This window comes from Mercurialis annua, linkage group LG6 (assembly GCF_937616625.2).
Source record: "Mercurialis annua linkage group LG6, ddMerAnnu1.2, whole genome shotgun sequence".
NCBI classification, from domain to species: Eukaryota; Viridiplantae; Streptophyta; class Magnoliopsida; order Malpighiales; family Euphorbiaceae; genus Mercurialis; species Mercurialis annua.
In genome coordinates, this window is record NC_065575.1 from 2,075,738 (window position 1) to 2,101,534 (window position 25,797).

Consider the following 25,797-nt stretch of genomic DNA (forward strand, 5'->3'; position numbering starts at 1 on the left):
AATCTATACTCTTACTTTATTGCTAAACTCTTTGAATAAATAAAAAAATCGACTCACAAGTTACAATTTAACTAAATAGTTTATTTTTATTAAAATTATATATTTACTCATCACTTTTCTCTTTTGAATATTAAGATTTTTTTTTTGTTATTAGCAAAAAAATTCCTTCGATCCTAAATTCATTTCAGGATTTCATCAATTTTGATAGAGTTTAATATAAATATAACTAATCCCATATAATTTTAAAACACCTAAAATAAATTAAACACAAGAATTGTAATTTTTTTTAAAATATCTTAAAATTTATGAATTTTATTTACATTATACATACTCTCGAGCCTCAATGCTTTTAAGTAATTCCTAAAAAAGCATGTGCATCTTGCTTGCATTACATTTTATCCCTAACATAGGCACAATAAAAAAATAAATAAAAATTCTCCATAAGAGACCCTCTATCACTCCATTAATATAAAAGGAAATAATTGTATAAGAGGTAAAAAAATCATTTTGGTTTACAAACTTATGTGATATAACTTATTAGGTCAATTTTCATCTATTAGGATCAAGTAGAGCTAAAAATTTAAAATTTCAGGCCAAATGAATCCGATTTTCTTATAGTTCATTTAAATTTGGATCTATTTAACCTAATTTTAGAAAGTCAGTAGTATACTTGACCTTAATTGATCAAATTGGATATAATGCACCTCGTTACAAACTTCGTTCCTAGATTCCGTGGCTTCGTGATCACGCATAATCCTATGCTGCTTCCTGCAATTATGAATATCCAGTTTCAATTTTATGAAATAGTTGCATTTGGTTCAATTCATATTGAAATTGAACTGAACTAAAATTTTGATTTTTTTTCTAAACCGAACAAAACTAAATTTGCAAGAACTTAAATATTTCAAACCAAACCAAATCAGTCAGATAGATTGGTTTGGTATGATTTCTTGATTCAGTTTGTATCAACTGTGAACTGAAAGCTATTTCTGGCTACCTAGTACGGACTAACAAAATCAGAAGCCATTTAAGTAATAAGCCGGAACCGACGGATTACCTTGATACTTGCATTTAGGAAAAGACAACACCGCTCGGCTATGACAATCAGCAAACATTAACCACGATGTGCTATAACTCCTCGTTCTCAAATTATCAAAAACAAGAGAAACTGCTCTCCGGTGGCATTTATAGCAATCGAAAAGATCTGATCCTGGGCTTCTTCAAGTACATGGTAGACAGTATTATCTGCAAATGAGTCAATAGACAGTCATTCAGCATTTGCAAAAGTGAAACATTAAATCTGTTAGAACAGGTAGTACAGCGTATGAATTAATAACTCGGAAGGATATTCGTTAAAAGTTTCACGCAGTTACATAATAAGACGCTCAATAATGATGTTCTACAATAATCATCTAATGATGAAAAAACAATTTCCACAAGTGATGTGGTCAAAAATATCTTATAACAAGTCATTATTTATGTTAATAATTTCATGCAATCAATGCATACGAAAATTCATTGCCTACAACTCTCCGAACATCATTTTATACAAAGCTAATTTGTTCCTTGGAAGATAAAAAAACCAAAGTACCCCGACTCAAATTTGACATCCATGATCGAACATCACATGGCAAAGAATGAAGAGCACAACTTATGAGGGGCAGCATAAGAACAGATCAAGAATACAGTAACTGCATATACTCGTCATATATTCACATTGTCATTCTTTATTTGAATTTTGGAGATATTTTGTAAATCAATAACAAAATGTGGCAAAAACAAATTCAACAACTGAAAACCATGCAAAATACAGGGACCAAAATGAGAAGCTATTACCGTTGTGAAGTTCTCCAATATTTTCAACTGCCTTTGGAGGTAGCATAAGCAAATAGGTAGTTCTCATTAGACTTGCAAATTCTGATGAATCTGCGGTGATATATTTCCGCGCTCAACAAACCGTAACATAAGATTATCTGCCTCCTCTAGTTTGCCTTCTAACACCAGTTTTTTGCTCACTTTTTCACACAACTTTATATCAGGAATTATATTCCGGTTAAACATTCGACAAGCTACTCTATAAGCGGATAGAGGAACCCCTTTGCTCAAGTGACTCTGAATTAGAATATGGCATGTATTAGCATCAATTCTCGAGGCTGTCCTCAACACCTTATTTACAAGCTTATCAGCCTCCCCAGGGTTTCCAAAATAACACAATTTCTCGATAACTTGATTATACGCTGTTCTACACGTTTTCCTTAAAAGCATTTTGTCTAATAGTTTGATCAAGTCTTCCACTCTACCCATTTTGCAATACTGATGAATCACTGCTCTATATGTAACAGGTGTAGGATCTAATCCTTTCTTAAGCATCTTCATCGTAAATTCAGTAGCCTCCTCAATTCTACCTTTTTTTCCTAGTGCATCTATTATTACAGTGAATGTGACTGTATCAGGATGTTTGTTATTAAGATACATATCATCCAGCAATGATAGAGCAGCCTCAATGTCATTATTCTGACAAAATCCGTGAATCAGTGTAGTAAAGTTTACTGCATTCACCGCACATCCCTTTTTCAAACACTCCTCGACGAACTGTTTTGCTTCATGAAATTTTTCGATCAAGCAGAGTGACTTAATTAGTAGATTTATTTCAACGGGAGTCGGAAAATACCCCTTTGCAAGCATTTCCCTCACTACATCACAAGCCTCGGATAGCTTTCCCTCCCTTCGCAGCCCATGCATCACGACACTATATGTGATAGCATTAGGAGTCCAGAAGTCCTCCTCGCTCATGTTCATCATCTCTCTCGCCTCTAATGAATTTTCATTTTGACAAAACCCATTTAATAGGGCTGTATATGTTACAGTGTTTGGCTTGCAGCCATGCTTGTACATTTGCTGAAGCATCTTTTTTGCTTCATCTATCTTCCCAACTTTACAAAGTCCATTAACAACAGTAGTGTAAGTAACAACATCAGGCGAGCAACCTTTTCCAATCATATCATTCACAATTTCCTTTGCCCGGTCCATCCTACCCTGCTTACAGAATGAATCGACTATTGCACTATACCCAACCTTATCAACCTGAAATCTCCTCTCCTCAGCTTCCGTTAAAAATTCAAGTGCCTCATCTGCATGCCCATGTTTGGAAAGCATATGGATTAAAGTAATATATGTAACCTGATCAGGTAACAGCTTATGATCCTTCATCATCGTCTCCATTAAGTCCCTCACGTCTTTGATCCTTTTTTCCTTGCAAAGATAACCCATCACCGAATGATAGCTAACTTTATCGGGAGAGCATCCTTTGGAAGGCATTTCAGCAATTAGCTCCATCGCATCATCAACTCGACAAAGATTGCAGTATCCTTTTATCAAACAGTTATAAGTGACAACATTTGGATTGATTCCAACAAGTTTCATTCTCTCTAAGAATCTCAATGCCTTTTCCATTTTATTCGCCATTATCAGAACATGGATCGCAGTATTACATATCATTAAATTAGGTTCAATACCTGCTTTCTGCATCATGGTCAACACCTGCATTGCATTCCGAAGCTTCCCTGCACGACTATACGACACCATGACATGAGCAAAAGCTTCAGGACGACGGGCAATTCCCCTACGTACCATGAGCCGAAGAACCCTTCTAGCTCCTTGACACAACTTAGTCTTACTAAGAACCTGAAGCATCATATAATACACAACCGGATCATGCCGATATCGCCACTGACGACCAGCCCAATAGAAAAAATCCAAAGCAACTCTCTCATCAGATTGTGACTGCAAAACAGCACAAACTTGTCGAGGCTTGAGGCTTCGTAGTAACTGCCGCATATCGAATTCAAGCTTAGTATTCCAAGTCGACCTACGCTCAATCAACCGACAAATTTCTTTAACTAAAGGATGTCGAATTTCGTCTTCCTCTATCTCAATTCTCCAAATCTCTTCGTTTTCACTGTAATTTCTCTTCACTAAATCCAAAACCTTAAAATCATTTTCATCCACATCACTATCCCTATGTTCTCCTCCATCTTCCACGTCGACCTCCTCATCCTCTTCCTCCTCCATAATCTCATCAAAACCACCATTTTCATGGCTACCATCATCATTACACTCACTATTACCACTACCCATTTGTCTAAACTTGTTAAACTCATCATTATTATCAAAAATCCTATCTCTTTCTCCATCATGGCCATTAAAATTAGGGTTTATAGAAGAACTAAGGCAATCATGTGTTGAAGATGACGAAGAAAAAAATGAATTGAACACAAAATAAACAAATGGGTGTGCTAAAAAGTTACAATTTTGTCTAAAAATTTGATCTTTGCCAACAGAAACATGTTGAATACAGAAATTGCAAGGACATAACTGAAAGAATGTTGTGAACTTTTGAGGACTGTTAAGCAGTTTTCCAATTGAAGAGAAATAATTGAAAGTAAAAGACATTTTAATTTTGTAAACAAAATAAATTCATAAATTGGAGAGACAAACTCAAACAGAGAAGCGAAGGGTATGGGAGCTCATGGTGGAGCTGAGTCGATGCCGATTCTTTGCAACGGGTTAACTGAGTTGTCTCTTGCCATCAATTGTTTTCAGAGCTACTTCTACACTATATTTGGTGGAGTAATCCCACAGAGAAAATAAACCATCAGGACTCAATAGAGAAATATTGAAACTACAGGGACTAAATTTTCCTTTTTTAATTTACCATAAATAATTAAAACTTTATCACCATAATGTTAAATTTGTTTTTATTTAAATTTATCATATATATATATATATAATATTAACTTCAAAGTTTATTTAACTATGATGAAATTAATTATTGAATAATTTGATATATTTTAATTTATTTACTAAATTTTATAAAGTAGATATTTATAACATTTTGATCGATCTAATAATGATTTTTAAAAAATTTAGAACAAATAAATGAAAATATTTTAGACAAATTTAAAATTAAAAAATGAATTGAAAATGTAGGTACTAAACTGATAATTAACCAGTTTAGTAGAGGGAAAAAATAAATATTGAAATTTCTCTTGGAGTGCCAGTGAAAAATTGACTCCAAGCAGCCACTTCTGATCACAGTAACAATGGAATCTCAAAATCTCAGCCAAAACACCACTGTTCATTATCACACTATTGCCGGTGCCGGTGCCGGTGCCAAATCATCATCGGCTCTAATATTTCTCGGCACAGGTTGCTCCAACTCCGTCCCTAACGCAATGTGCTTAATTCGACCGTCCGATCCACCTTGCAACGTTTGCTCGCAGTCACTCTCACTTCCGCCGCACCAAAACCCTAACTACAGGTTAATTAGGATTACTTATTATGTTTAACATTGTTAATTGGGATTACTAATTATGTTTAATGTAAATGCAGAACCAATACATCTCTATTAATAGATTGTTATCGTAAGGATGATGAGACACACAGCTATATATTGATTGATGTTGGCAAGACATTTCGCGAGCAAGTTCTTCGCTGGTTTACTTTCCACAACGTTCCTCGAGTTGACTCTGTGAGTTATGAATCATCAATCTTGATTTTATTGTCTAATGATTTGCAGTTTCATTAGTGATTGATTTTGATTATGCAAGTTCTGTTATATAATTTCGATTCGGACGCTTAATTTTGAGAGATATCGTATGCAAGATTTGAATTAGATTAAATTGTTGTAAAATTCATGTGTTTGTTTGCAGATCATTTTGACTCATGAGCATGCTGATGCTGTTCTTGGTCTTGATGATATGCGTACTGTGCAACCATTTAGTCCGACAAATGATGTTGATCCAATCCCAATTTACTTAAGTCAGTCTACCATGGAGAGGTAACTTTGTTTTTCCTAGTTAGCTGCATGCTAACAGCATTTCAGACATGTTTAGGGATCGTCATTTATTTTTTGTCACTGCAAGGATATGCTTTGACTATGGTCATTGTGCGGATCATTTTTATCATTTGGATGCTTCAGTCTGTTTATGGTTCCTTGGAATGAAATCTGTAACTGTAAACTAGGGTCAGTGAGATGAATTGCCAGTATGATAGCTACTCTGATAACATGGTTCAAAGATGATTTGTTTGAAATTGTAGGTTACCAAATGACCTATGCTCATAAGTTGTGATTATAAAATTTGAGCAATTTGTAAGGTTGATGACAAGAAGCTCTTACAAATTTCACAGAGAATTCTTTTGTCCCTCCTGCTGTAATCTCTCTAAGTTGTTTATTATTGAGATGAGGTTTATTCAGTTTCTTTTACTTATACTAAGATTTCATGTGCTGCGGTGAGAATGTTATCTTAAGTAGTCCATAATAAGGTTTGAGTGTTCGCATTCCTGCCTGTGAGATGCCACAATTGTACATGGATTTTGTTCAATGTTCTAAATAGCTGAAACATGAGTTTCCTTATATGAATCAGTTTGATTAAAATTCTAAGTCTCATGGATGTTTGATTTTAACGTTATATTTAAATGTTTTATGACCCAACATGATTGAGCTAGTTATGCCTGAAAGGCTGAAACTTAGAAGCACTGTCTAAATCATTTTGTTTATTTGATTAGAGAGCAATAATTGGATGTATTATATGGACTTGCATCTTTTATGTATTGTTACTTGTTGTCATCTATAAAATCAACTGCATTCTAAATTACAACATTATTCTGATGTCTATCTGTGTCTTATGTTTGAAACAGCGTTTCGTTGAAATTTCCTTACTTGGTAAGGAAAAAACTAAAGGAAGGCCAGGAAATAAGACATGTTTCACAATTGGAATGGAAGATAATTGAGGAAGACTGTCAAAGACCATTTGTTGCATCTCACATGCAATTTGTTCCTTTGCCAGTTACTTGCCCTGAAACTCTCTTAAATGCACACTCATGCTAAATAACACATTCCCATGTATCCTTGTTTGTCACATGCCTAAAAGAATACACTGTACTAATTAGATGTTTCTGATGTTTGTTTCTTGATGCAGGTGATGCATGGAGAAGATTATATATGCTTGGGTTTTCTCTTTGGCGAGAAAAGTCGAGTGGCTTATATATCTGATATTTCACGTTTTCCTGCTAGTACTGAGCATGGTTAGTATCACTTGTTCATCCTGCCTGTGATGGAAATATTTATGTTTCTCTTACACCTTATGCACAAGCACAAGTAATGAATCGAGATTATGTTAATCTAATTGGTGGAGGTACAATTTTCAGTTTATTCTGATACACCAAAGAGGTCTATTTTCTTTGTAGGTTTTTTCATTATGTGATTCTTGATCTTTGCAGTAATTTCAAAAGCTGGGGCTGGACAGTTGGATCTTCTAATTTTAGACACTCTGCGCAGGGTCAGTTAAATAATTAAATTCATTCTACATTCTTGATTACAGCCAATAGTTTCTATGAGAAAGGACAGCAGTAAGGCTTAGATATCCAGCAAAAACTTTCTTATGCTGTTTTTTACTTCTATTTGCATTATGACATACACCCTGTGGAATATGCTACTTTCATCAAGCATGATTCTGTAGAATTACTCATTTCTGCATATGTTTTATTTTGTTTGATCATAGTAATGAGAGGGGCATGGTAATCTTTGACCCAATTAAGTACTGCATTTGTGCTTCCTATTCTTCAAAGAAACCTCCTTAATTCTGTTCCTGCTCTTGTGCTTCTACTATACAAATCGAATCAAGTCAATTTATATTTATGTTTCCATTTTTGCTTTGTGTTTTATGATGATTTCGGGAACTAATATGGTGATATTATGTTTGCTTGTTCTCTACAGAGTGGGACCCATAATGTTCACTTCTGCTTACCTCAGGTGAATTTTTTAAACTCTCTTCAGTGCTTTATCTGTTATCATTTGACATTTTTTTCTCGACTAGTTTAAATTAATTTTTTACTGCCACTTATGCTGTCTACTACATTTGCAGTCCCTTGAAGCTGTGAAGAGATTATGTCCAAAGAGAGCTCTTTTTGTTGGAATGGGTCATGAGTTTGATCATCACAAGGACAATGAGTACTTGGCAGACTGGTCTAAAAGGTCTAACATTTACTCTCTTGTAGATCATGTTTTCATCGATGACATGCATTTTGAGTAATAAAGTATTTCCTTACGTATGTAGGGAAGGAATACCAGTGCAGCTTGCACATGATGGCTTAAGAGTTCCTATAGACCTATGATGAGGTAATCAGTAATCCTAAATCCAAAGAAAGTAAATATTTGTTCTAATGATTGAGTATTTATTTTGGGTCGTTGATTAAAATCAATTTATGTTTCAATAATTGTGAATTAATATAAATACTAGAAATGATCAAGCAAAGGAAGAGGCAGATATCGAAAGTAACAAATTGTCGCTTTTTTACTTCTGTTTGCAGGTTGAAATATGAACTGTCAGTTCTCACCAGATACATAATACATAATGTGTAATCCCATTACAGTGGGAGGAAAAGAATAAAAAAGATACTATTTCAGAGTCCAAGAAGCCCATTTTTATCAGATGAAACAAACTATTAAATGAGTTTGAACAATGTACAAAATATTTTTGGTGTAGCAACTTGAAGTTGTTAACTCAGGTACATAGTTAGCCAATGTGCTTGATTGAGTTTGGTTAGTTTCAGAACCTGAGTTTGCATGTAATAACCCACTCCTGTTCTATGACTGAATTGAATCTGTGACTTTGATTAACAATGGGCAAAATGATAATGATAATTGATAAGCATGTTGTGTTTAATGGTATGGTTTATAGAATTGAGTATGTATATATGTATATTCAAATGAAAAGTTTTAGTTTCTTTTAGCTACAAAAAGAAAAAGAGCCTTGTGCAAGCTCCAAAGCTTCAACCTTCAATATCTATGTTGCACCATAAGTTCTCGTGTTTTAAGTCTTATTTCCGTGTCCGGAATTCCAAAACTCTATATTTATAATAGAATCTTGTGAAACATGTCTTTTTTCTGTTTCGGCGTTTTCATTTAAGAATTTCTGTTTTCGTGCTACATATTTAAGAGAGAGAATTGTTCATGATTAGCATATATACAAATTAATAAGTTGAATTTTTCTTCTACTTTAACTAATCTTCTAAATAATCAAGAACCAGTCCAAGTACAAGACTGGTAGAACAGTGCAAGCTCTTAAAGAAAGACCAATGCTTTGTCTACATTCAAAGTCATGGAATGTCTTCTTCTTTAGTCTCCCTTTTTGTATTTTAGCCTCAAAGTCAATGACAAAAGAGAGAAATGGGCAAATATTTGTGATTATTTTGATTCCTCCTTCCAAATTCAAGCCTATAAAAGGAAGAAAAAAAGTAATCCTTTTTGTATAAATATATCATTTTTTGCACTTTGGCTAGTTCTCACTCCAGTTATCATTTTTCAACAGGAAAAACCCAGTACATATAGTGAGACAATGGAATCTCAAAATCTCACTAGTAATGGTGTTGGATCAGCTCTGATCTTTCTCGGAACAGGGAACTCGAGTGCTGTACCCCACCCTATGTGCTTGATCCAACCATCTGATCCTCCTTGCCACGTTTGCTCCCAGGCCCTCTCCGTCCCACCTGATCAAAACCCCAACTACAGGTCCTATTTATGTACTTAAATTAATGTTCTTGCTTTTTCTCTTAAAGATAATTAAAATACAATATGATCTTTGTTGTTCCATATTAGTACGTCATTATGTTGCTTAAAAAATTCAGGAATGAGAAATTGATGTATGTACGTGTATCTTAATTATTTTGTATTTGCAGGTGCAACACATCTCTCCTTATAGATTATCAGCAGAGTAGTGATGAACACAAATATATATTGATTGATGTTGGGAAGACATTCAGGGAGCAAGTACTTAGGTGGTTTACTTTCCACAAGATTCCACGAGTCGACTCTGTGAGTTTATTCCCATTTCATTTCAGTCTCCTTACTGTTTAATTAATTTTCTCATACTTGATATGCATACAATCAGGCCAGCTTGAAGTAGCTAATTAATAGTATTCCAGAGCTTTTAGTAAATCGATTTGAAAATTGTATTTCTTTTTAAGAATTTGTAAACATATGTATGATGCAAGCTTGTGCTGAATTTAGTTTTGTATCTCATAAGACTGTGTAAACTGCAGATTATTTTGACCCATGAACATGCCGACGCTGTTCTTGGTCTTGATGACATACGTAGTGTGCAATCATTTAGTCCTACAAATGATACTGATCCAATACCCGTATACCTAAGTCAGTTTACCTTGGATAGGTACTTTTGACATCTTTTTCATTTACCGTCACTTTCTAATGTATTATCAGCAATACAACTTATAACGCTGTTCTGGATTATTTTTATGTTTTATCTCAAAATCAGCATTTGCTTGAAGTTTCACTACTTGACGAAGGAAAGATTACCGGGAGCTAAGAAGAAAAAGTCGATAGCACAGCTGGAGTGGAGAAAAATTGAGGAAGATTGTCAGAGACCATTTGTTGCATCGGGCCTACAGTTTGTTCCTTTGCCAGTTAATAACTTTGGAGATCTCTTCAAATATAGACACACGCACAGTGAACACTTCATATACATATGTTTTTTCTCTTACGTATATTTTCCGACGCAGGTTATGCATGGAGAAGATTATATTTACTTAGGTTTTCTCTTTGGTGAAAAAGTTAGAATAGCTTATATATCTGATGTTTCACGTTTTCCTGAAAGCACGGAATATGGCAAGTAGTTCTTGTTCGTCCTGCCAATGATGGTTAACTTTTATGGGATCTGTTAAATACTGTGAAATTGATGGAAATAAAAAAGCTGTCTTATTCTCGGAGAAGCATTTGTCAATTTCATTAATCTGAGTGTTAGTTTTTGCAGTCATTTCAAAAGCTGGAGCTGGGCAGGTAGATCTTCTTATCTTGGAGGCTTCGCGCAAGGTCAGTCGCGAAAATGAGTTAGTTTGCCATCATGTTCACCCCCCAATAATTAAAACAAAAACTGAGTGCTTATTCATCTACGTGATAATAAGCGGTTCACTGATAGAAATACAAGCAACACGATAAATCTGATTGTCCCTTTTTTTTTGCAGAGTGGACCTCCTGGTGGTGCTCACTTCTGCTTATCTCAGGTTATTTTTCTTATAATTTCGTTCTTTGTTAGAATCTCTTAGAAGCTTCAGTTGCCACTCAGGATATAACGATCAAATCAAATCATTTTCTTACCTAAGATTAAGATAATTGTAACATTACATTACATGGAACATATCGAATTTTATACTTAAACTCTCTTTATTTAATGCTGCCTATTCTGCAGACTCTTGAAGCTTTGAAGAGACTCTGTCCAAAGCAAGCTCTTTTAACTGGAATGGGTCACGAATTTGATCATTACAAGGACAATGAGTTTCTAGCAAAGTGGTCTAAAAGGTGAATATTCGTGATCGAACAAATTTTAATGTCACTATCCATATGCATTTTAAAGCACAAATGACATGATTTAGCTCTTAAGTAAAACAAATTTAATGATTATAAGGTTAACAATCATAGTTTGTTAGGATTAAGGTTTTTCAGGTTCTGTGTTGTCTGCATACTTGTTTTTAATCTCGACGGAAGACGGAATATAATCTGGCACTTCTTTTGCAAGCAGGGAAGGAATAGCAGTGCAGCTCGCACGCGACGGCTTGCGAGTTCCTATAGACCTATAATAAAGCAAGCAAGTGTTCCTTGAAAGTAGTACGTATTATTGCAATCGATGTCCTATGTCATTTTACAACACATTTATAAATTTGTGGACCCTCTTGTAAACATTTATGAAATAATTAGATTAATCAAGTCAAATTCTCAATTCAATTTCATAAATTATCACTTGATAGTATATGTTTTGATGCTATTCAACAGAATTAGAGTGCAATCTTTTTTTTCAAGATGATCTTTATTTTTGATTATTATTTGGGATTTGAAAATAGAAGATAAAAGTTTGAGCTTCTTGTTAACAAAAAATTAGTTGAAACTTCTTTTGTTACACTTCATTTTTTAATTCTTTACATTACAACATTCAGATTATTTACATCACCACCATTTACTCTACATTAATATTTAATACCAGTAACATGCTTTACTTATAAAGGACTGACCTGCTTCACGCGCAGGTCAGTTAGTCAGTCACTTTTTTTTAGACTAGTTTTGCATTACGTGCTACGCACGTGGCTCGTAATGTGACTCCTCAATTTAATTCGTTATTATTATATCAATTCATTTTATTTTATTGCCAATATGTTAAATTAGTTAAGAGTTTTTGTTAGAAACAAAAAAAATTATATGATGAAATTTGGCTTTATATGATTTTTCAGAATAGTAATTTTTAATAGTTAACTAAAGAGAATCAAAAATAATTTATCAAACCCTAATCGATGTTCTATACTAACCATTTCAATGCTCAATTTCTTTTTAACAAATTTGTTTATTGGCATTACACCCTAATTTAAATTAGTACGTATTGAACAATTTTTACTTGTTTGGTGGAATATTTTTCCATATGTAAAGGAAATTGCAATTGCACGAATTCAAAAATTTAAGACCTGAAGGTGTTGTCCAAACACAATATAGGCTATATTTATTTAGTATCCTAATTACATTATAACTCTAATACTAATTAAATATCTAATTTAATTATAGTCAGTTAGCAAATTACTAAAACATCTAATTAACTAATAAATTAGAAAGGGCTATTAGGTAAAAGTGTCTGTCCCCCCATCCGTGCTTTTATATATAGTACTAGTTTTTCGCCACGTGCTACGCACGTGAGCGATATTATATGACCCGTTATTTTTAATTGTAATTGTATATTTTGAATTTTTTATTTTTGCAATATACTATTATTTATATTTTATCATAATTAATATCAATTAAAATATACTTGTTGTAATTATGTATCAATCTAAAAATGATGGTTGAAGATAACAATATTTTTTTAAGATAAGATAATAGTATTTTTGAATTAGATTTTTTTTTTGTCAATGATATATTTTTTTTTTGTCAATGATATTTTTTTTTTTGTCAAATATAGTATTTTTAAATTAGATTATAAATACATACCAATTAGATTGTGTAATCACAAAAACTTTGACTTTTATTTACTAAAATACTTCGTTAGACTACATGAGCCAACTTATTATTTTCATGTTTTACAATTTGACACTTTCTAATCCATATTTGCATTACAAAAAGATAGGAATTGGATAGCATTTGTTTTCAAACATTACGCAGCAGTAGTTTTGTACTATTTCCATTAACTGTCTCGGTTTTTGTTGATATTCCAACTCTATAGTGACTTATGCTAACCTAAACGTATAATAACACTTTTTTTTTTATTTTAGCAGTATAATATTATTTATATAAATATATGGTAAAGTTATAATAAAATAAATAAAAGTATTTAGTGGCATTAAATAGAATTATAAATTGAAAAAAATAAAAAAACTAATTTAATGATATTAATTGACTATAAATTGAATAAATATATATGTCCAAAGATGTATCATTAACTGACTATAAATTGGGCATAATATTCAATAAATAGATATACAAAATCATATAAATATAATAAAAATCAAAAATTATTTTATTTATATATTAAAAACTTCAAAAATTATTTTATTTATATATTAAAAATTAACCTCAACATCAATCAAGAGGCCTGAAATTTAGGTGGTGAAAGGAAGTTGGTGAAAAACCATGTTACGACCACGAAGAAACGACGAATCAATAAAATTGAATATAAAAAATGGAGTATAGCTATGGCAAGTCTAATTAAAATACCCACAGCAATTTAAATGATATCAGAGCCAAAAATTTATTGGCTATTAATTTAGAGCTGACAATATAAGGTGTAAATTGAACATGCCAACCAACTTGAAGCTCGTAAATATTTAGAGGACTGTGGAAATAAACCTGCGGTACCCGCCCCTTAGCTCCACTCCACCTAGCTTCTAATTGATGTAGAATTTAGCTATAAAAATATGAACAAACTCTAATACGGTTGTTTGTAGATATCACCCGTAAAAAATATTGTATAGCTCTTTTAATTTTTACTATTTTTTGTGTATATATATAGTTTCACTAAATTAATAAAAATCAAAGACTTCAAGAAAAATTCTATTTAAAGTAGACTTCTATTTAATCAAAATAACTTTTCTATTTAGTTAGTATTTTCTTATCACAACTAAATTCCTATCAAAATTAAACTCTTATTATTTAATATTTAAATTTTCTATATCGATAATATCTTCTAATAAACTTATTTTGTTAGAATTATCCTTGCACTTAACTTCTATTAACTTTATTTTTTAATAATAATTATACCCTTAATGAAGTCTATTCTCGTAATTTTGCCTGTCCCCCCCCCTTCCCACATATAAGATAGTTATAGATAGATAGATAGATAGATAGATAACACAATTAATTTATATTTTTATTTTTATATATAATATGTATTTATTATATATAAATTCTAAATATATTAATATTATTTTTTAAAAATATGAATACTATATTAAATTTTAAAAGGCTTAAATGTTTCAAAATCACGAACTTTCGCGTGTTTTTGATATTTGACACGAATTTTTAATTTTGTCTTAAAAATACACCAACTATCTAATTTTTGCAATAATGATACATGTGTATTCCAACTTCAATTTGCTTATGTGGCATCAGACAGTGTCATATTGTCCAACCTGTGGTAAAGCTCATCCCTATCATTAAAACGGTGCCGTTTTGTTCGTTTTTTTATTAAACACATTTTAAAAATATAAGGACTAATTTTATTATTCTTTAATAACAATAAAGTTATTTATAAAAAGCTAGTATTTATTTAAAGACAATTTAATATTTTTTTAACTTTTCATATTTTTAAAAGTCAGTTTTAAATGTCATCCGACTTTTCTTATTCTTCAATTAATTACATTTTCTTTTTAAAAAAAAACTATATATTTTAAAGATACTTAAATAATATATTTCTAAAAATCAGTTTTGAGTAACATATGATTTTTCTGATTCTCAATTAATTACAACTTTATCGTGGAGAACCCATGCACATATCCCCTAATCATGAACCAACATTGTTAATTACTCGTTGTTAATTAGGTTTTGCCTTTAAATATGTAGGATACACCAATTGCACAGGATCATATTCTTTGAATACATAGTTGCTAAATGAGATATAAAATGTGAATGACAATGGTATGTATCAAGATATTTATGCAATTATGAGATTAATCAAGTCAAATTCTCAATTCAATTCCATAAATATCACTTGACAATATATGTTTTGATGCTAGGTACTCTTACTCTGCTAATTTTAACTTAAAACTTGTAGAACTTGCTATGAGCCTATGACTAGTTTCAAATCAAACCGAATTAATTTTAAATTATTATCAAATCAAATCAAATCTGAACTAGTCATTTTCAATTGATTTTTTAAATCAGTTCTATTTGTACCAAAATTAAATCAATTGTTTGTTCTTACAACCAACTTGAATATCTAAAACTTTGAAATTTCAAATGAATCAAACCAAACTTGTTTGTTTGGTTCGATTATCTGGGCTTGGTTCGGTTTTGCACACGCAAGTATTGGTGTAGAACATTCACTAATTAGCAAAATAATTTAACAAGAGCAGAATTTAGTCATATAGCTAATCAGACCCTGCAAGTAATAGTAGTGATTCATAATGTGCAACTCAATAAACTCAATGGACTCGATAAACTCAGCGTCTGCAACTCAATGGACTCGATAAACTCAGCGTCTGCAACTCAATGGACTCGATAAACTCAGCGTCTGCAACTCAATGGACTCTGCAACTCAATAAACTAAGTATCTGCAACTCAATAAACTCAGTATCTTTATCTTCCACTCTACCAGTTGATGGCTCATGATCATACTGCAATTATATTTCAACCTGTAAACCAAATTTTATGGATGAACAAAACACTAAATTCACTCTAAAGACAAATAAGAAAAATACTAAAAAAGGTGCCATGACATTATGAGATCATTGTTTTTAAAAAACCAAACCAGATGAGTCATTAGTTCATGATTAAATCAGTCCGACCGTTTCAACCGGCTGGTCCAACGGGTCTGTCCTTTTTATATATTTTTATTAAAAAATCAATTTTTTACAGATTAGACCAGTCCAAACTCCGTTCAGATTGGAAAAAACCAGTCCAACTCTGATTGGACCGGGATTTTTGGTCTCGACCTCCTCCGATCGGATCAACTTCCGGATTTGGATTGAACCGGTCCAACCAGCCAGTATGGTCATGTTTTTAAAACACTAAATGACACAAAGCTAAGGAAATGTACATACTGAAGGCTCTTTTTCGACTCTGGTTCTTCCACTGCATCAATAAATATTCAACTCCTTCCTTAAGCGATGCCTTTCGATTTGCCTTATAATTCCACATCTCTGATACTATGTATCTTCCACTTGGATTATACTCATTAATTTCTCTCAAAGCTTTGATCACAGCATTGCAAACTTCACCACCAAGTTCGTTCATAAGACACTTCAGTTTTTTATCATCTTCATTGATTATCTCCTGCATATCCAGAGTGAAAATCAGTAGTACATTACAAGTAAAATGGTATAAAAGATAAGCTTAAAGCAACAAGCTTCATTGCATATGAAGCACATACCACCTGAATGAGGGGTGTAATCGAGTCAAGTCGGAATTTTGTCAAATTTGAACTCGACTTGACTCTAAAATTTGAGGCTTGAAACTTGACTCAAACTCGGTCAAGTTTCATTTGAGGAGCTCGAGTTCGAACTCGATAAATGATTAAGTTCGAACTTGAATTGACTCGATTATATGTATAATTATGAATGATAAGAAGTAAACTGATTAAAGTTTGATTAGGCTCGTGAGGTTATCAAGTCGAGTATCTTGATGCTCGAACTCGACTCGGTAATTAACTTGCTTACCTTGGAGTTTCCAGCTTCATCAGTGATGACCTTAAATGGATGCCAGCTCGGGTCTCTCAGGTACTCATCCCATAGTGAGCATAGCTCTGCTGATTTCAGACCAGTGTCTTGATAAGGAAACTTTTTCTTGACTGCAGCATGGAATGGTGTACTATCGAGCTGTCCCATTCTCTTGATGCTAATATTGGCTCGACGATCCTCCCTTAAACCCTAACAATCAAGAAATTTAGACTTAGCAACATAGTTGTAGAATTGAGTTTCGAACCGAGCATTGAAATATTCGATTAGTGAACCGAGAATCAAGAATCGCATCGTAAGATTCTGTTTATATTTAGAGTATTAGTTAAAATATATGTACTTGCATAAATTATGTACAACATTTCATGTATTCCTAGATTTGAACTATATAAATATTAAACACAAAAAAGATAAAATCCTAACAAATAAAATTAAGGTACTTTTTTTAGTAAAAGTGCTCGGAAGGCATGTAACTATAAGTTTCTTTTCATTTTTTTCCTCTATTGATTTATGATATATGAAACGGCAAGATTTATGCGGTTATTTCGTCATTTATTCTTTTCTAATATTTGAATTTTCTCTCTTTTTAAAATCGGATGAATCATATGATTCAACAATTCGTTATGATTCACTACCGATTTCATAAATTAAATACCGATTTTATCAATTTATGGATCCTTCTGAGATACAAAATCTTTTGGTGATGAATCGTATTGAACCGTACCAATCGAGACGCGAATTCGTACAATTATGGCACCAAGATGCTATGTGATTGTGATGGCAGTTTCCTATCATACTTGAACTAAAAATGGCAGCCAAGAGATTATATAGTTAAGAATCTTGATACTCACAGTTAGTACTTCCTTGCGAGCTTCTTGCAAAACATCATTGTTTATCCGCTCTTTGACAGTAAGAGCTTGATTAACAGATTCCAACATATCAAGTTCTTCTTCCTTATCCTTCAACTTTTGCAGAAGATGATCCATCTTTTCCTTGCCATGCACGTTTTCATCATCCTCACCCTCCATATGCTTCATTACTTGTAAAGCACCCTTCATTCGCTCTATCTCCAACTCCAAAGCTTGTTTAGCATCAAGTTTCTTTTCCAAATCAAGAATTTTCTTGCGAAGTTTCTCTTTTTCAGTCTGCATTGATGATTAATCAAACATATATAATAACGAGTGAAGAATAAGTGGAGAATTAAGGAAACTAGTGAAGAAATTTCACCTGTTGTTCCTCTGCTAGCTTTAGCATACTTTCATCTGCCTTTTTCTGCTCCAGAATCGCCATCTCATTCTAAAAAGCACGAAAACTCTGCTCAAGTTAGACGTGTGTAAATAAATGTATTGAGTAATTAATTCGACATTGAATGGAATTCATTTGAACTAAACGCATTGTACCATTTTCTTTTCGTGTTCAAGCTTATTTTTCTCATTGTCAATGTCATTCTGAAACTCGCGCTGCTGTAGTTCCTTCTCGCGTTTCTCCAGTTCTACTCTTTGAGCTTCGAGACAGCTCCTAGCCTTCTGATGTTCTGAAGAAATCTCCGCGAACTGAGCACGTGTGACCTTCTGCATCTTTTGGATTTCTGAAGATCAACACGTACAAAATCACAACAAAAGTAAAAACAAATAAGTATTTCAGATTGCAGCCTAGTTAGCAAAGTAGCAAGTGCACAAAAACAAGATTACACCTTCATTATAAGCTAAGACTATAGCATCCTTCTCTTCAACTTGCTTATTTAAACATGAAGTAGTCTCCGAATATTTAATCTCCATTTCTTTAAGACGATTGTCCTTCATTTGTAGAGTACTACTCAAACTCGAAACCAATGTCAAATCCTTCCTCTTATCCTCAGCTTCTTTGCCCGAAACGCTTTTTAAATCTCCGTTCTTTCTCAGATTCTCTCCAACAATACCTTTCGAGTGATAATCTTGAGCTCTTGCAACCCATCCGAATAACCTATCACCTCTATATGCATGAGTAAGATTAAAATAATCCTCTCTGCCACAATGATTAAACTCAAAGTCTTTCTCAAATGTGATTGCATTCTTGAATCCATCCCAACTTCTGTTGAACTCTACAATTGCAAACCCCGAATGACCATGGTAATTCCATAATGGATTCGCCCTGACCGGTTCATATCCCCTTCTGGTCAGCTCATTCCTAAGTTTGGAACCACTCTCACCGACACGACGACCGCCTTGCACCCTGGTCGGAATGTTAGCAACAATTCCGACCCAAGGCCAAACAAACAACTGATCATCGCTTTCTCCTTGTTGCGACATTTCGAAGCTGAAATACAACAACATAACATTAATGCTACATTTTAAACAAGTGAAGCACAAAAAAAAGATAGTGTTACAACAGGCTATAATTCTCATGTATATATGCTTCAGATACAAAACTAAATCTACAAAAGCAAGTTAATGTGAGCCTTATGCAGATGTTCATTTTGTTATTCTTTACTAAATCCTTTACTGAAAATTTGTGAAAATGTTCATCAAATAAATACAGTTGCATGAACACATTTTATGCTATATAATCTATAATGGGTCACATGTAATTGGGCCTTAGTTCAAAAATGGTACAATTAGGCCAATTATACACAAGCTAAAAAAAACTCAACTTATGTGGAATCAGGTCTAATTTAATAACTCTATTTCTATTTTAACACCCTTTTGTTATTATTATTATATTCTCTTATTATTTAAGACATTTTTTAAACAGTAATAGAAAAACTGAACCTGTCACTGAAAAACAAGGCTCCAAAAACAACATAACCAAAAATATATCACCCAATACTCAATCAGTTGAGAGAATAATACACAAAACCAAGCTACCCAATATGCCTAAATCATCAAAAACTTCATCAAAATAAGAGTTTAATGATTTAAAGTCCATTTTTTTATGGCCTGGAACATCAACAAACAGCAAAACCAAGTTCATCCAAATAAAAACAACTTACAAAGATTAAAAAACCTCATTAAAACATATAAACAGAGTTTTTTAGCCATATAAACAGAGTTATACTATAAAGCTTACACCTTACAAATATTAAAAAGCTAACATAAAATGAAAAAGAACAAAACTTGACAAAGTAAACACATATATAACATACAAGCTAACAGAAAATGAAGAACAACCCAACTGAAGAAAAAATGCAAAGCTTCAAACTTTATGCTTCATTTTGAAAAAGAAATGAAAAAGAATGAAACTTTGGACATTATAAAAGAAACCCAGAAACATAAACACAAATTTTGGAGCTAATACCTGTGAATGAGTAAGAAATGAGAGTGTAAAATGGGGTGCTTTTTCTGCAAGTAATATAAACAAACAAGAAACAATAGTGTGTGTGTGAGGCAAAATATTCTAGAGCAAAAGTGTGAGAAATTCTCCTAAAGCGATGTCGTTTTGAGCACTAAAATAAGAATAGTACACTATTAATCTTCAATCCGACTCGCTCTGTTTTGTTATTGGTTCATGTTTTTTATTTAACAGCAAATTAGAATTCCAATTTAAAGATTAAAATAGATAACATAATATATACAAAACTCCAATTATTACATAAATTATAAAAATAAAATATGTTTTTAGAATATAACGGAATGTATGAATGTACTGAAAAAATTTCTGAATATTAACGTAATGTAATTAATTGAAGAAATATTTTATTTAGTTTCATATAATTTTTTTTATTTTGGATAATTGGCTTGTTTCTCTTTAAATCATCTCTAGAAGCTATAATTGTATTTAAAAATAGATAATTAATTAAAGTCCTATATATTCTATGTAATATATTCTGCAATTGGATTCTTTTTTAAATTAGATGTGTTAAATCACTCTACAAACAAACATTTAAAAAAGCACCTTATTGCAAAAAAAATAAAAGTCAAGGGACTACAAAAATATAATTAGAATACTAGTGACCGGATAATTAAAAACCGAATAGACAAGAACCTCAAAATGAGTTTAGCCAAGAAAAATTATCCCATACCAACATGCAAGATTAAATAGCTATCTTAGTAATTAATTTAAAAATACTTATTCCCTCATCCACATATCATAATCTTCCATTTCATTTCATTTTAGCAATTCTTTTTATCACTTGTTGCACAATTCTTGCTATATCCTTTAAAAGCTCTTCTCCTTTATTCTTTGCCTTCTGTAATATATAAAAATAATAATCACAAGTAATTAATTAACATTTTCTTGATTTATATATAAATAGAAAGCTTCAAAGAATTCAAGATACATTAATAATTATTAATTACGTACCATTACTTTATCGGCCAATCTTAGCACAATTTCAATACCTTTCTTAATTATCCGATCAAGTAAAGAACTTGTTTCTTCAAGATCTTTCTCATCTTCATCCACATTATTATTCTTTAAATCAGAAACTGATTTTTCAGGAACTAAATCGGAGCCCGAAACCGTCATAATTCCGAGTTGTTTCTCTAGTTCAAGAATTCGTGCTTGGTTTGCATAAACTTCTTGTTCTAGCTCCATATTTATCTTCTCTTGTTTCTCCTTTGCCAACTGTTGTGTTCAGGAATAGTTAATTAAAAAGTTCAATAAAACGACGGGGCATCACAACACTGCTTATCAACTTAAAAAATATTAAAAGATTAAATGCAAATAAATTCTCAATGTTTAGCACATATAAATGGTGACTTTTACATTTTGTGTAATAAAATATTGTCGTTTCGGTAGTATTCTAGTGTGCACATCAGCATATTTTCACCACCAATTGATTTTATACATCGAATTGTAAAAATTAAAAAGGCGCTAAATGTTGGACATTTATTTGTAATTAGCCCAAAAGGCTGAAAATTATTTAATTTCATCATGTACCATTGATTGATAAGCAAATTTGAGTGAAATTTCTGAAGATTTCTCCATTTCTTGTTGTTTCTCAACAAGTTTCTTCTCTAGTCCCATTATTATTTCTTCAGATTTCTCTATATTCCTCTGAAATTTATACAAAATTGATGGAATTTAAGCAAAAGAGTATCAAAATTAATATATATGTATCATAAGTAACTGAAAAAGTAACAACTTGCAAAATGCTAAAAAAAGTAAAAACTTACAATTGATTCATCACCAAATCTCAATAAAATATCCAAAGATTTCTCCATACCCTTTTCACACTACAAAACAACATAAAAAAATAGGATTGGAAATATTGAACTGTTGTGCAGTAAATGGAGAGAAATTATAAGAACAAAGGGTTGTTGCGGTACTTAAATTTATACATCAAGGTCAATTAACTCATATTTTGCCTTTTACTCAAATAAAACTACATTCTTATTTTAGGTAAATGAGGCAAAATATTCTCTAATTTTAAGACAATTAATCATAAATTGGGCATCATGATCCATGAACTCTTTCATTTTGTATAATTTGGGAGTTGATTGACCTAAAAATAGTTAATATTGTCCTTTATTGATTAAAGGAATTAAGTGTGAGTTTTTAATTGATATGGCACACAAATATAGGGACTGCAATGACCCTCTGTTTGAAATTATAATGAGAGAACTCCACTAATAATTGAGACAACTTCAGATGATTTTAACTTAAAAATGACAATGCAAACTCAAGAAAAATGACTTCAGCCTAAACTTACTTTCGGATCCACGTATAAAAATTTATTTTTGCAGCTATCGAACTATAAATAATCGATGTTTTATTCGTTATATTTTGGTAACACTAACTTTTATTTTCGTAATAACCGGAGGTTAGGTTACTCTTTAATTTCAGGCAGAGTTTTGCTTGCATGCAAATCCAACTTTGCCACATCAACTTACATGTATTGAATACATAGATAGTATTAGAAAAATTACTTAATTAACCCTATCATTAATGATTTAATTCTAGTTTAATTTTGTTTATGTGAAATTCTTTTATGGAAAAGTTGGAATAGCAAATAATTTTCTATTACCACACAATAAGTAAAACTTCACCTTAAACGAATGAGTAATATCACGTTATAACAAGAATAAAAGTTTTATTATCTGAACGTAACAAATGAAACGTTGATTACCGAAATGCAAAAAGTTTATAGTTCGGCAACAGCAAAATAATTTAACCCCACATGCATTTAGCAATTCTGAAACCTAGAAGAAACAATAGTGAAACAGAATGCAAAATTAAGAATACCTGGCTAAAAGTGAGAAGTAAGAAAATTGGACAAAGCAGCACCATCAGGAAAAAAACTACAATCAACACCAATTTCAATGAAATCTCCAAAGAATTATCCATTTCTTGTCGTATCTCAACAAGTTTCTTCTCAAGTCCCACTATTGTTTTCAAATATTTATTAATTTCTTGTTGTTTCTCAACAAGTTTCCTCTCTAGTGCCACTATTCCTTTAATCTCCATCTAATTAATACTCGTTTGATACCGTAATGAAACATAAAATTGTGAAGATTGAGATAAGTATATACTACTATATATATACTCCCTCCGTCCCGTTTAAGAAGTCTCATATTCTATTTTGGGATGTCCCATTTAAAAAGTCCCATTACTATTTTTAGAATACTTTTCCATTGAATACCCCATTTTACCCTTATTTTAGTTATCTTAAAAGAGTTTTATGGAAAATTCCACTATCATTAATAGGGGCAAAACATGAAAAAACATGAAAAGACAAGAATAATTAATGTTTTCTTAATCTGTGTGTAAAGTCAAATGAGACTTCTAAAGTGGGACGGAGGGAGTACTTCAGTAGAAAGAAAGAGATGCTTCGGCTTCTCTTGAAGAGTCAAATTTCATTCATTGTTCATCTTCCCTTGAATTTATAGTTCCAAAATATGTATACCGTTTTTTGAGGTAAGCATTCAGTATTATACTTTTCTTTACCAAACTATCCTAAAGAAAAAAAATTAAACTTAAACTTTTGCAAGTTTAATTTTATTTAATTTTTTTACGTTTTGTAATAATATCCGATTTCATTATTTCGTCATAAGTCTAGCTAAATTTTTTTCTAATCAATTTAATTGTTCCAATTTTTAGTTGAATTTATAAATTACTACATAGAAAATTCTTTTTTTATAATTTCAAAATTTTAACTTGTAATATTAAAAAACATATAAAAAATAATGTTAAAATTTAATTCTAAATTCTCTAACGTTTTTGACAGATGAAGAGAAAAATAAATTTGAAGTTAAATATGACCAGAAAATCTATATACAACTAATAGGTATTGAAGTGAAAGATAAATAAATTAAATTGATAAAAAAAGGGCTATAATTGCAACGAAATATTGAAATTATTAGGACATTATTATAAAAGTTAATTTTTTTAAATAAAATGGCAACAACCTGTAAGTGTTTGACTTTATTTTGCTATTAGACATTTTTTTTAGTTTATGTTGATAATGTGAATTGGACTTTAGAATCAAGTGAGGAAAAAGACGATCAAATTGATTAACCGAACTTAAACTGAAAATTGAATTAAAAAATTGGCTAATGTCAATATTTTTTAATTTTTTTTTGAGAATATTGTTCTTTCTTTTTCAAGTCACACGATCAAAACCGTTAATGTTTAAGTAGATTTTGGAAATTGTATGCTGGCCAATTATAGTTTCGGAAAAAAGAGTTGAATTGAGACAATTTATATATATTAAGTTGAGCTAATAAGAATTTAAACATTTAAACGTTAACTAATAAGAAAAATAATTAATAAAATAACAACTCAATTCAAAATGAGAAAGAAATTCACTCGGCAATACACTCATCATAATATTTAAAAGTTAAAAACATTAATTTGTAGCTAAACCTAATAGATATTGAAATTTTCATATTTGAACCTCTCATTGTTTGTTAGTAATAAAAAGGAAAAAAAAAATAGACCAAATTTTGGAATGTAAGTGATCAATTAAAGAAATTGTTTCTTTATCTTTTTCATTTTCGTCCACAGTAATCTTTAAATCGGAAACTGATTTTGTTTCCAATTTTTCAGAAACCGTCATAATTTTAAGTTGTTTCTCTAGCTCAAGAATTCTTGCTTGTTTTGTAGAAACTTCTTGTTCTATCCTCATATTTATCTCATCTTGTTTCTCCTTTGCTATCTGTTGTGTTTAATTATGCGTTAAAAAGTAACAACAAAAAGGAAATTAAAAGAGTTAACTGCGAATATGTGTTCGACATTTGACGTCTTTAGCAATTAAATCGCGACTTTTAAATTTTGACAAATTAATCATTAACTTTTATCATTTTTACAATTCAAAGCATAAAATCAATTCACAGTGAAATTGTACGGTAAAACATCACTATTTCAGTTTTATTCCCGCATACCATGTCACCGCCAACTTGTTTTATGCATTGAATTGCAAAAATTATAAAGATTAACAATCAATTTGTCAAAATTTAAAAGTCGTGATTGACATTAGGTACTTATTTGCAATTAACCAAAAAAAGGCTGAAAATAGGTATCTATCGAGTTTCATAATGTACCGTTGATTGATAAGCCTTGTTGAGTGAAAATTCCAAAGATTTCTCCAATAACCGAGAACCAAAATTTGAAATTCCAAAAATCGAACCGACCAAAAGTCGTCGGTTATTTCGGTTGGACATCTTGCTCATCCTGCAAAAGACAACAGACAAAGCTATCTTACTTGCCTAGACCATGCGCTTCTCAATAATTAAATCTCATTATTTTTAAAGCAAGAATGATTAACGGAATCATTAAATTCAATTTATATTTTTTAAACAACTAACCTTAAAACTCTTTATTTTGGGTCAAATTATTCCATAATGGTATTTTAAAACACGTAAAATACGAAACGGAGGTGGGGAAGCAAAAGAGAAACTAGAAAATTTCGTAATCGTTGTGATAAAATTATCCTAAATC

At 31.6% G+C, this 25,797-nt stretch overlaps 5 protein-coding genes across 6 annotated transcripts; 2 read left to right on the plus strand and 3 right to left on the minus strand.

Annotated features, from left to right (window-relative positions):
* Positions 1-418: 418 nt before the first annotated feature.
* On the minus strand, positions 419-4,636 carry LOC126653428 (pentatricopeptide repeat-containing protein At3g04760, chloroplastic). Its single transcript, XM_050347324.2, has 3 exons — positions 1,837-4,636; positions 1,058-1,245; positions 419-768 (listed from the first exon to the last, which is right to left on the minus strand). Exon 1 carries the CDS (start codon positions 4,450-4,452, stop codon positions 1,903-1,905), a length of 2,550 nt encoding a protein of 849 aa, XP_050203281.1. The 5' UTR covers positions 4,453-4,636; the 3' UTR covers positions 419-768; positions 1,058-1,245; positions 1,837-1,902.
* Positions 4,637-5,048: 412 nt separating this feature from the next.
* Positions 5,049-9,461, plus strand: LOC126653967 (putative hydrolase C777.06c). 2 transcript variants are annotated; one of them, XM_056106397.1, is made up of 10 exons: positions 5,049-5,320; positions 5,392-5,530; positions 5,712-5,839; positions 6,700-6,847; positions 6,981-7,086; positions 7,282-7,340; positions 7,778-7,813; positions 7,926-8,035; positions 8,118-8,179; positions 9,372-9,461. In XM_056106397.1, the coding sequence occupies exons 1-9, from the start codon at positions 5,103-5,105 to the stop codon at positions 8,173-8,175; spliced, it is 1,002 nt and encodes a 333-aa protein (XP_055962372.1). In that variant the 5' UTR covers positions 5,049-5,102; the 3' UTR covers positions 8,176-8,179; positions 9,372-9,461. The 2 variants fall into 2 exon arrangements, with proteins under 2 accessions (XP_055962372.1, XP_050203931.1); XM_050347974.2 differs by lacking the exon at positions 9,372-9,461 and adding an exon at positions 8,371-8,569.
* Positions 8,809-11,797, plus strand: LOC126653966 (putative hydrolase C777.06c). Its single transcript, XM_050347972.2, has 10 exons — positions 8,809-9,297; positions 9,372-9,571; positions 9,739-9,874; positions 10,102-10,229; positions 10,335-10,482; positions 10,579-10,684; positions 10,830-10,888; positions 11,041-11,079; positions 11,265-11,374; positions 11,595-11,797. The coding sequence occupies exons 1-10, from the start codon at positions 9,139-9,141 to the stop codon at positions 11,650-11,652; spliced, it is 1,143 nt and encodes a 380-aa protein (XP_050203929.1). The 5' UTR covers positions 8,809-9,138; the 3' UTR covers positions 11,653-11,797.
* Positions 11,798-15,574: 3,777 nt separating this feature from the next.
* Positions 15,575-20,334, minus strand: LOC126688054 (factor of DNA methylation 4-like). The gene is made up of 8 exons (XM_050382620.1): positions 20,215-20,334; positions 18,635-19,236; positions 18,342-18,529; positions 18,169-18,237; positions 17,793-18,086; positions 16,924-17,133; positions 16,309-16,540; positions 15,575-15,900 (listed from the first exon to the last, which is right to left on the minus strand). The coding sequence occupies exons 2-8, from the start codon at positions 19,227-19,229 to the stop codon at positions 15,896-15,898; spliced, it is 1,593 nt and encodes a 530-aa protein (XP_050238577.1). The 5' UTR covers positions 19,230-19,236; positions 20,215-20,334; the 3' UTR covers positions 15,575-15,895.
* Positions 20,335-20,842: 508 nt separating this feature from the next.
* LOC126653664 (uncharacterized) lies at positions 20,843-23,399 on the minus strand. The gene is made up of 5 exons (XM_050347602.1): positions 23,104-23,399; positions 22,035-22,094; positions 21,799-21,915; positions 21,220-21,483; positions 20,843-21,106 (listed from the first exon to the last, which is right to left on the minus strand). The coding sequence occupies exons 1-5, from the start codon at positions 23,323-23,325 to the stop codon at positions 21,020-21,022; spliced, it is 750 nt and encodes a 249-aa protein (XP_050203559.1). The 5' UTR covers positions 23,326-23,399; the 3' UTR covers positions 20,843-21,019.
* Between the last annotated feature and the right edge of the window lie 2,398 nt (positions 23,400-25,797).

What these genes read in the sequence shown, in the direction of transcription:
- LOC126653664 (XM_050347602.1), bottom strand. Translation starts at nt 23,325, where the DNA reads ATGGAGATTAAAGGAATAGTGGCACTAGAGAGGAAACTTGTTGAGAAA. An exon ending in TACTTCTCACTTTTAGCCAG is followed by an intron (nt 22,095 to 23,103) that starts GTATTCTTAATT and finishes GTTGTTTTGTAG; the next exon opens with TGTGAAAAGGGTATGGAGAA. An exon ending in GATTGGCCGATAAAGTAATG is followed by an intron (nt 21,107 to 21,219) that starts GTACGTAATTAA and finishes TATATATTACAG; the next exon opens with AAGGCAAAGAATAAAGGAGA.
- LOC126688054 (XM_050382620.1), bottom strand. Translation starts at nt 19,229, where the DNA reads ATGTCGCAACAAGGAGAAAGCGATGATCAGTTGTTTGTTTGGCCTTGG. An exon ending in AGTCTTAGCTTATAATGAAG is followed by an intron (nt 18,530 to 18,634) that starts GTGTAATCTTGT and finishes GTTGATCTTCAG; the next exon opens with AAATCCAAAAGATGCAGAAG. An exon ending in ATGAAGCTGGAAACTCCAAG is followed by an intron (nt 16,541 to 16,923) that starts GTAAGCAAGTTA and finishes CTGGATATGCAG; the next exon opens with GAGATAATCAATGAAGATGA.
- LOC126653967 (XM_056106397.1), top strand. Translation starts at nt 5,103, where the DNA reads ATGGAATCTCAAAATCTCAGCCAAAACACCACTGTTCATTATCACACT. An exon ending in TGCAATTTGTTCCTTTGCCA is followed by an intron (nt 6,848 to 6,980) that starts GTTACTTGCCCT and finishes TTCTTGATGCAG; the next exon opens with GTGATGCATGGAGAAGATTA. An exon ending in TTCACTTCTGCTTACCTCAG is followed by an intron (nt 7,814 to 7,925) that starts GTGAATTTTTTA and finishes CTACATTTGCAG; the next exon opens with TCCCTTGAAGCTGTGAAGAG.
- LOC126653966 (XM_050347972.2), top strand. Translation starts at nt 9,139, where the DNA reads ATGCTTTGTCTACATTCAAAGTCATGGAATGTCTTCTTCTTTAGTCTC. An exon ending in AGATTCCACGAGTCGACTCT is followed by an intron (nt 9,875 to 10,101) that starts GTGAGTTTATTC and finishes TGTAAACTGCAG; the next exon opens with ATTATTTTGACCCATGAACA. An exon ending in CTCACTTCTGCTTATCTCAG is followed by an intron (nt 11,080 to 11,264) that starts GTTATTTTTCTT and finishes CCTATTCTGCAG; the next exon opens with ACTCTTGAAGCTTTGAAGAG.
- LOC126653428 (XM_050347324.2), bottom strand. Translation starts at nt 4,452, where the DNA reads ATGTCTTTTACTTTCAATTATTTCTCTTCAATTGGAAAACTGCTTAAC.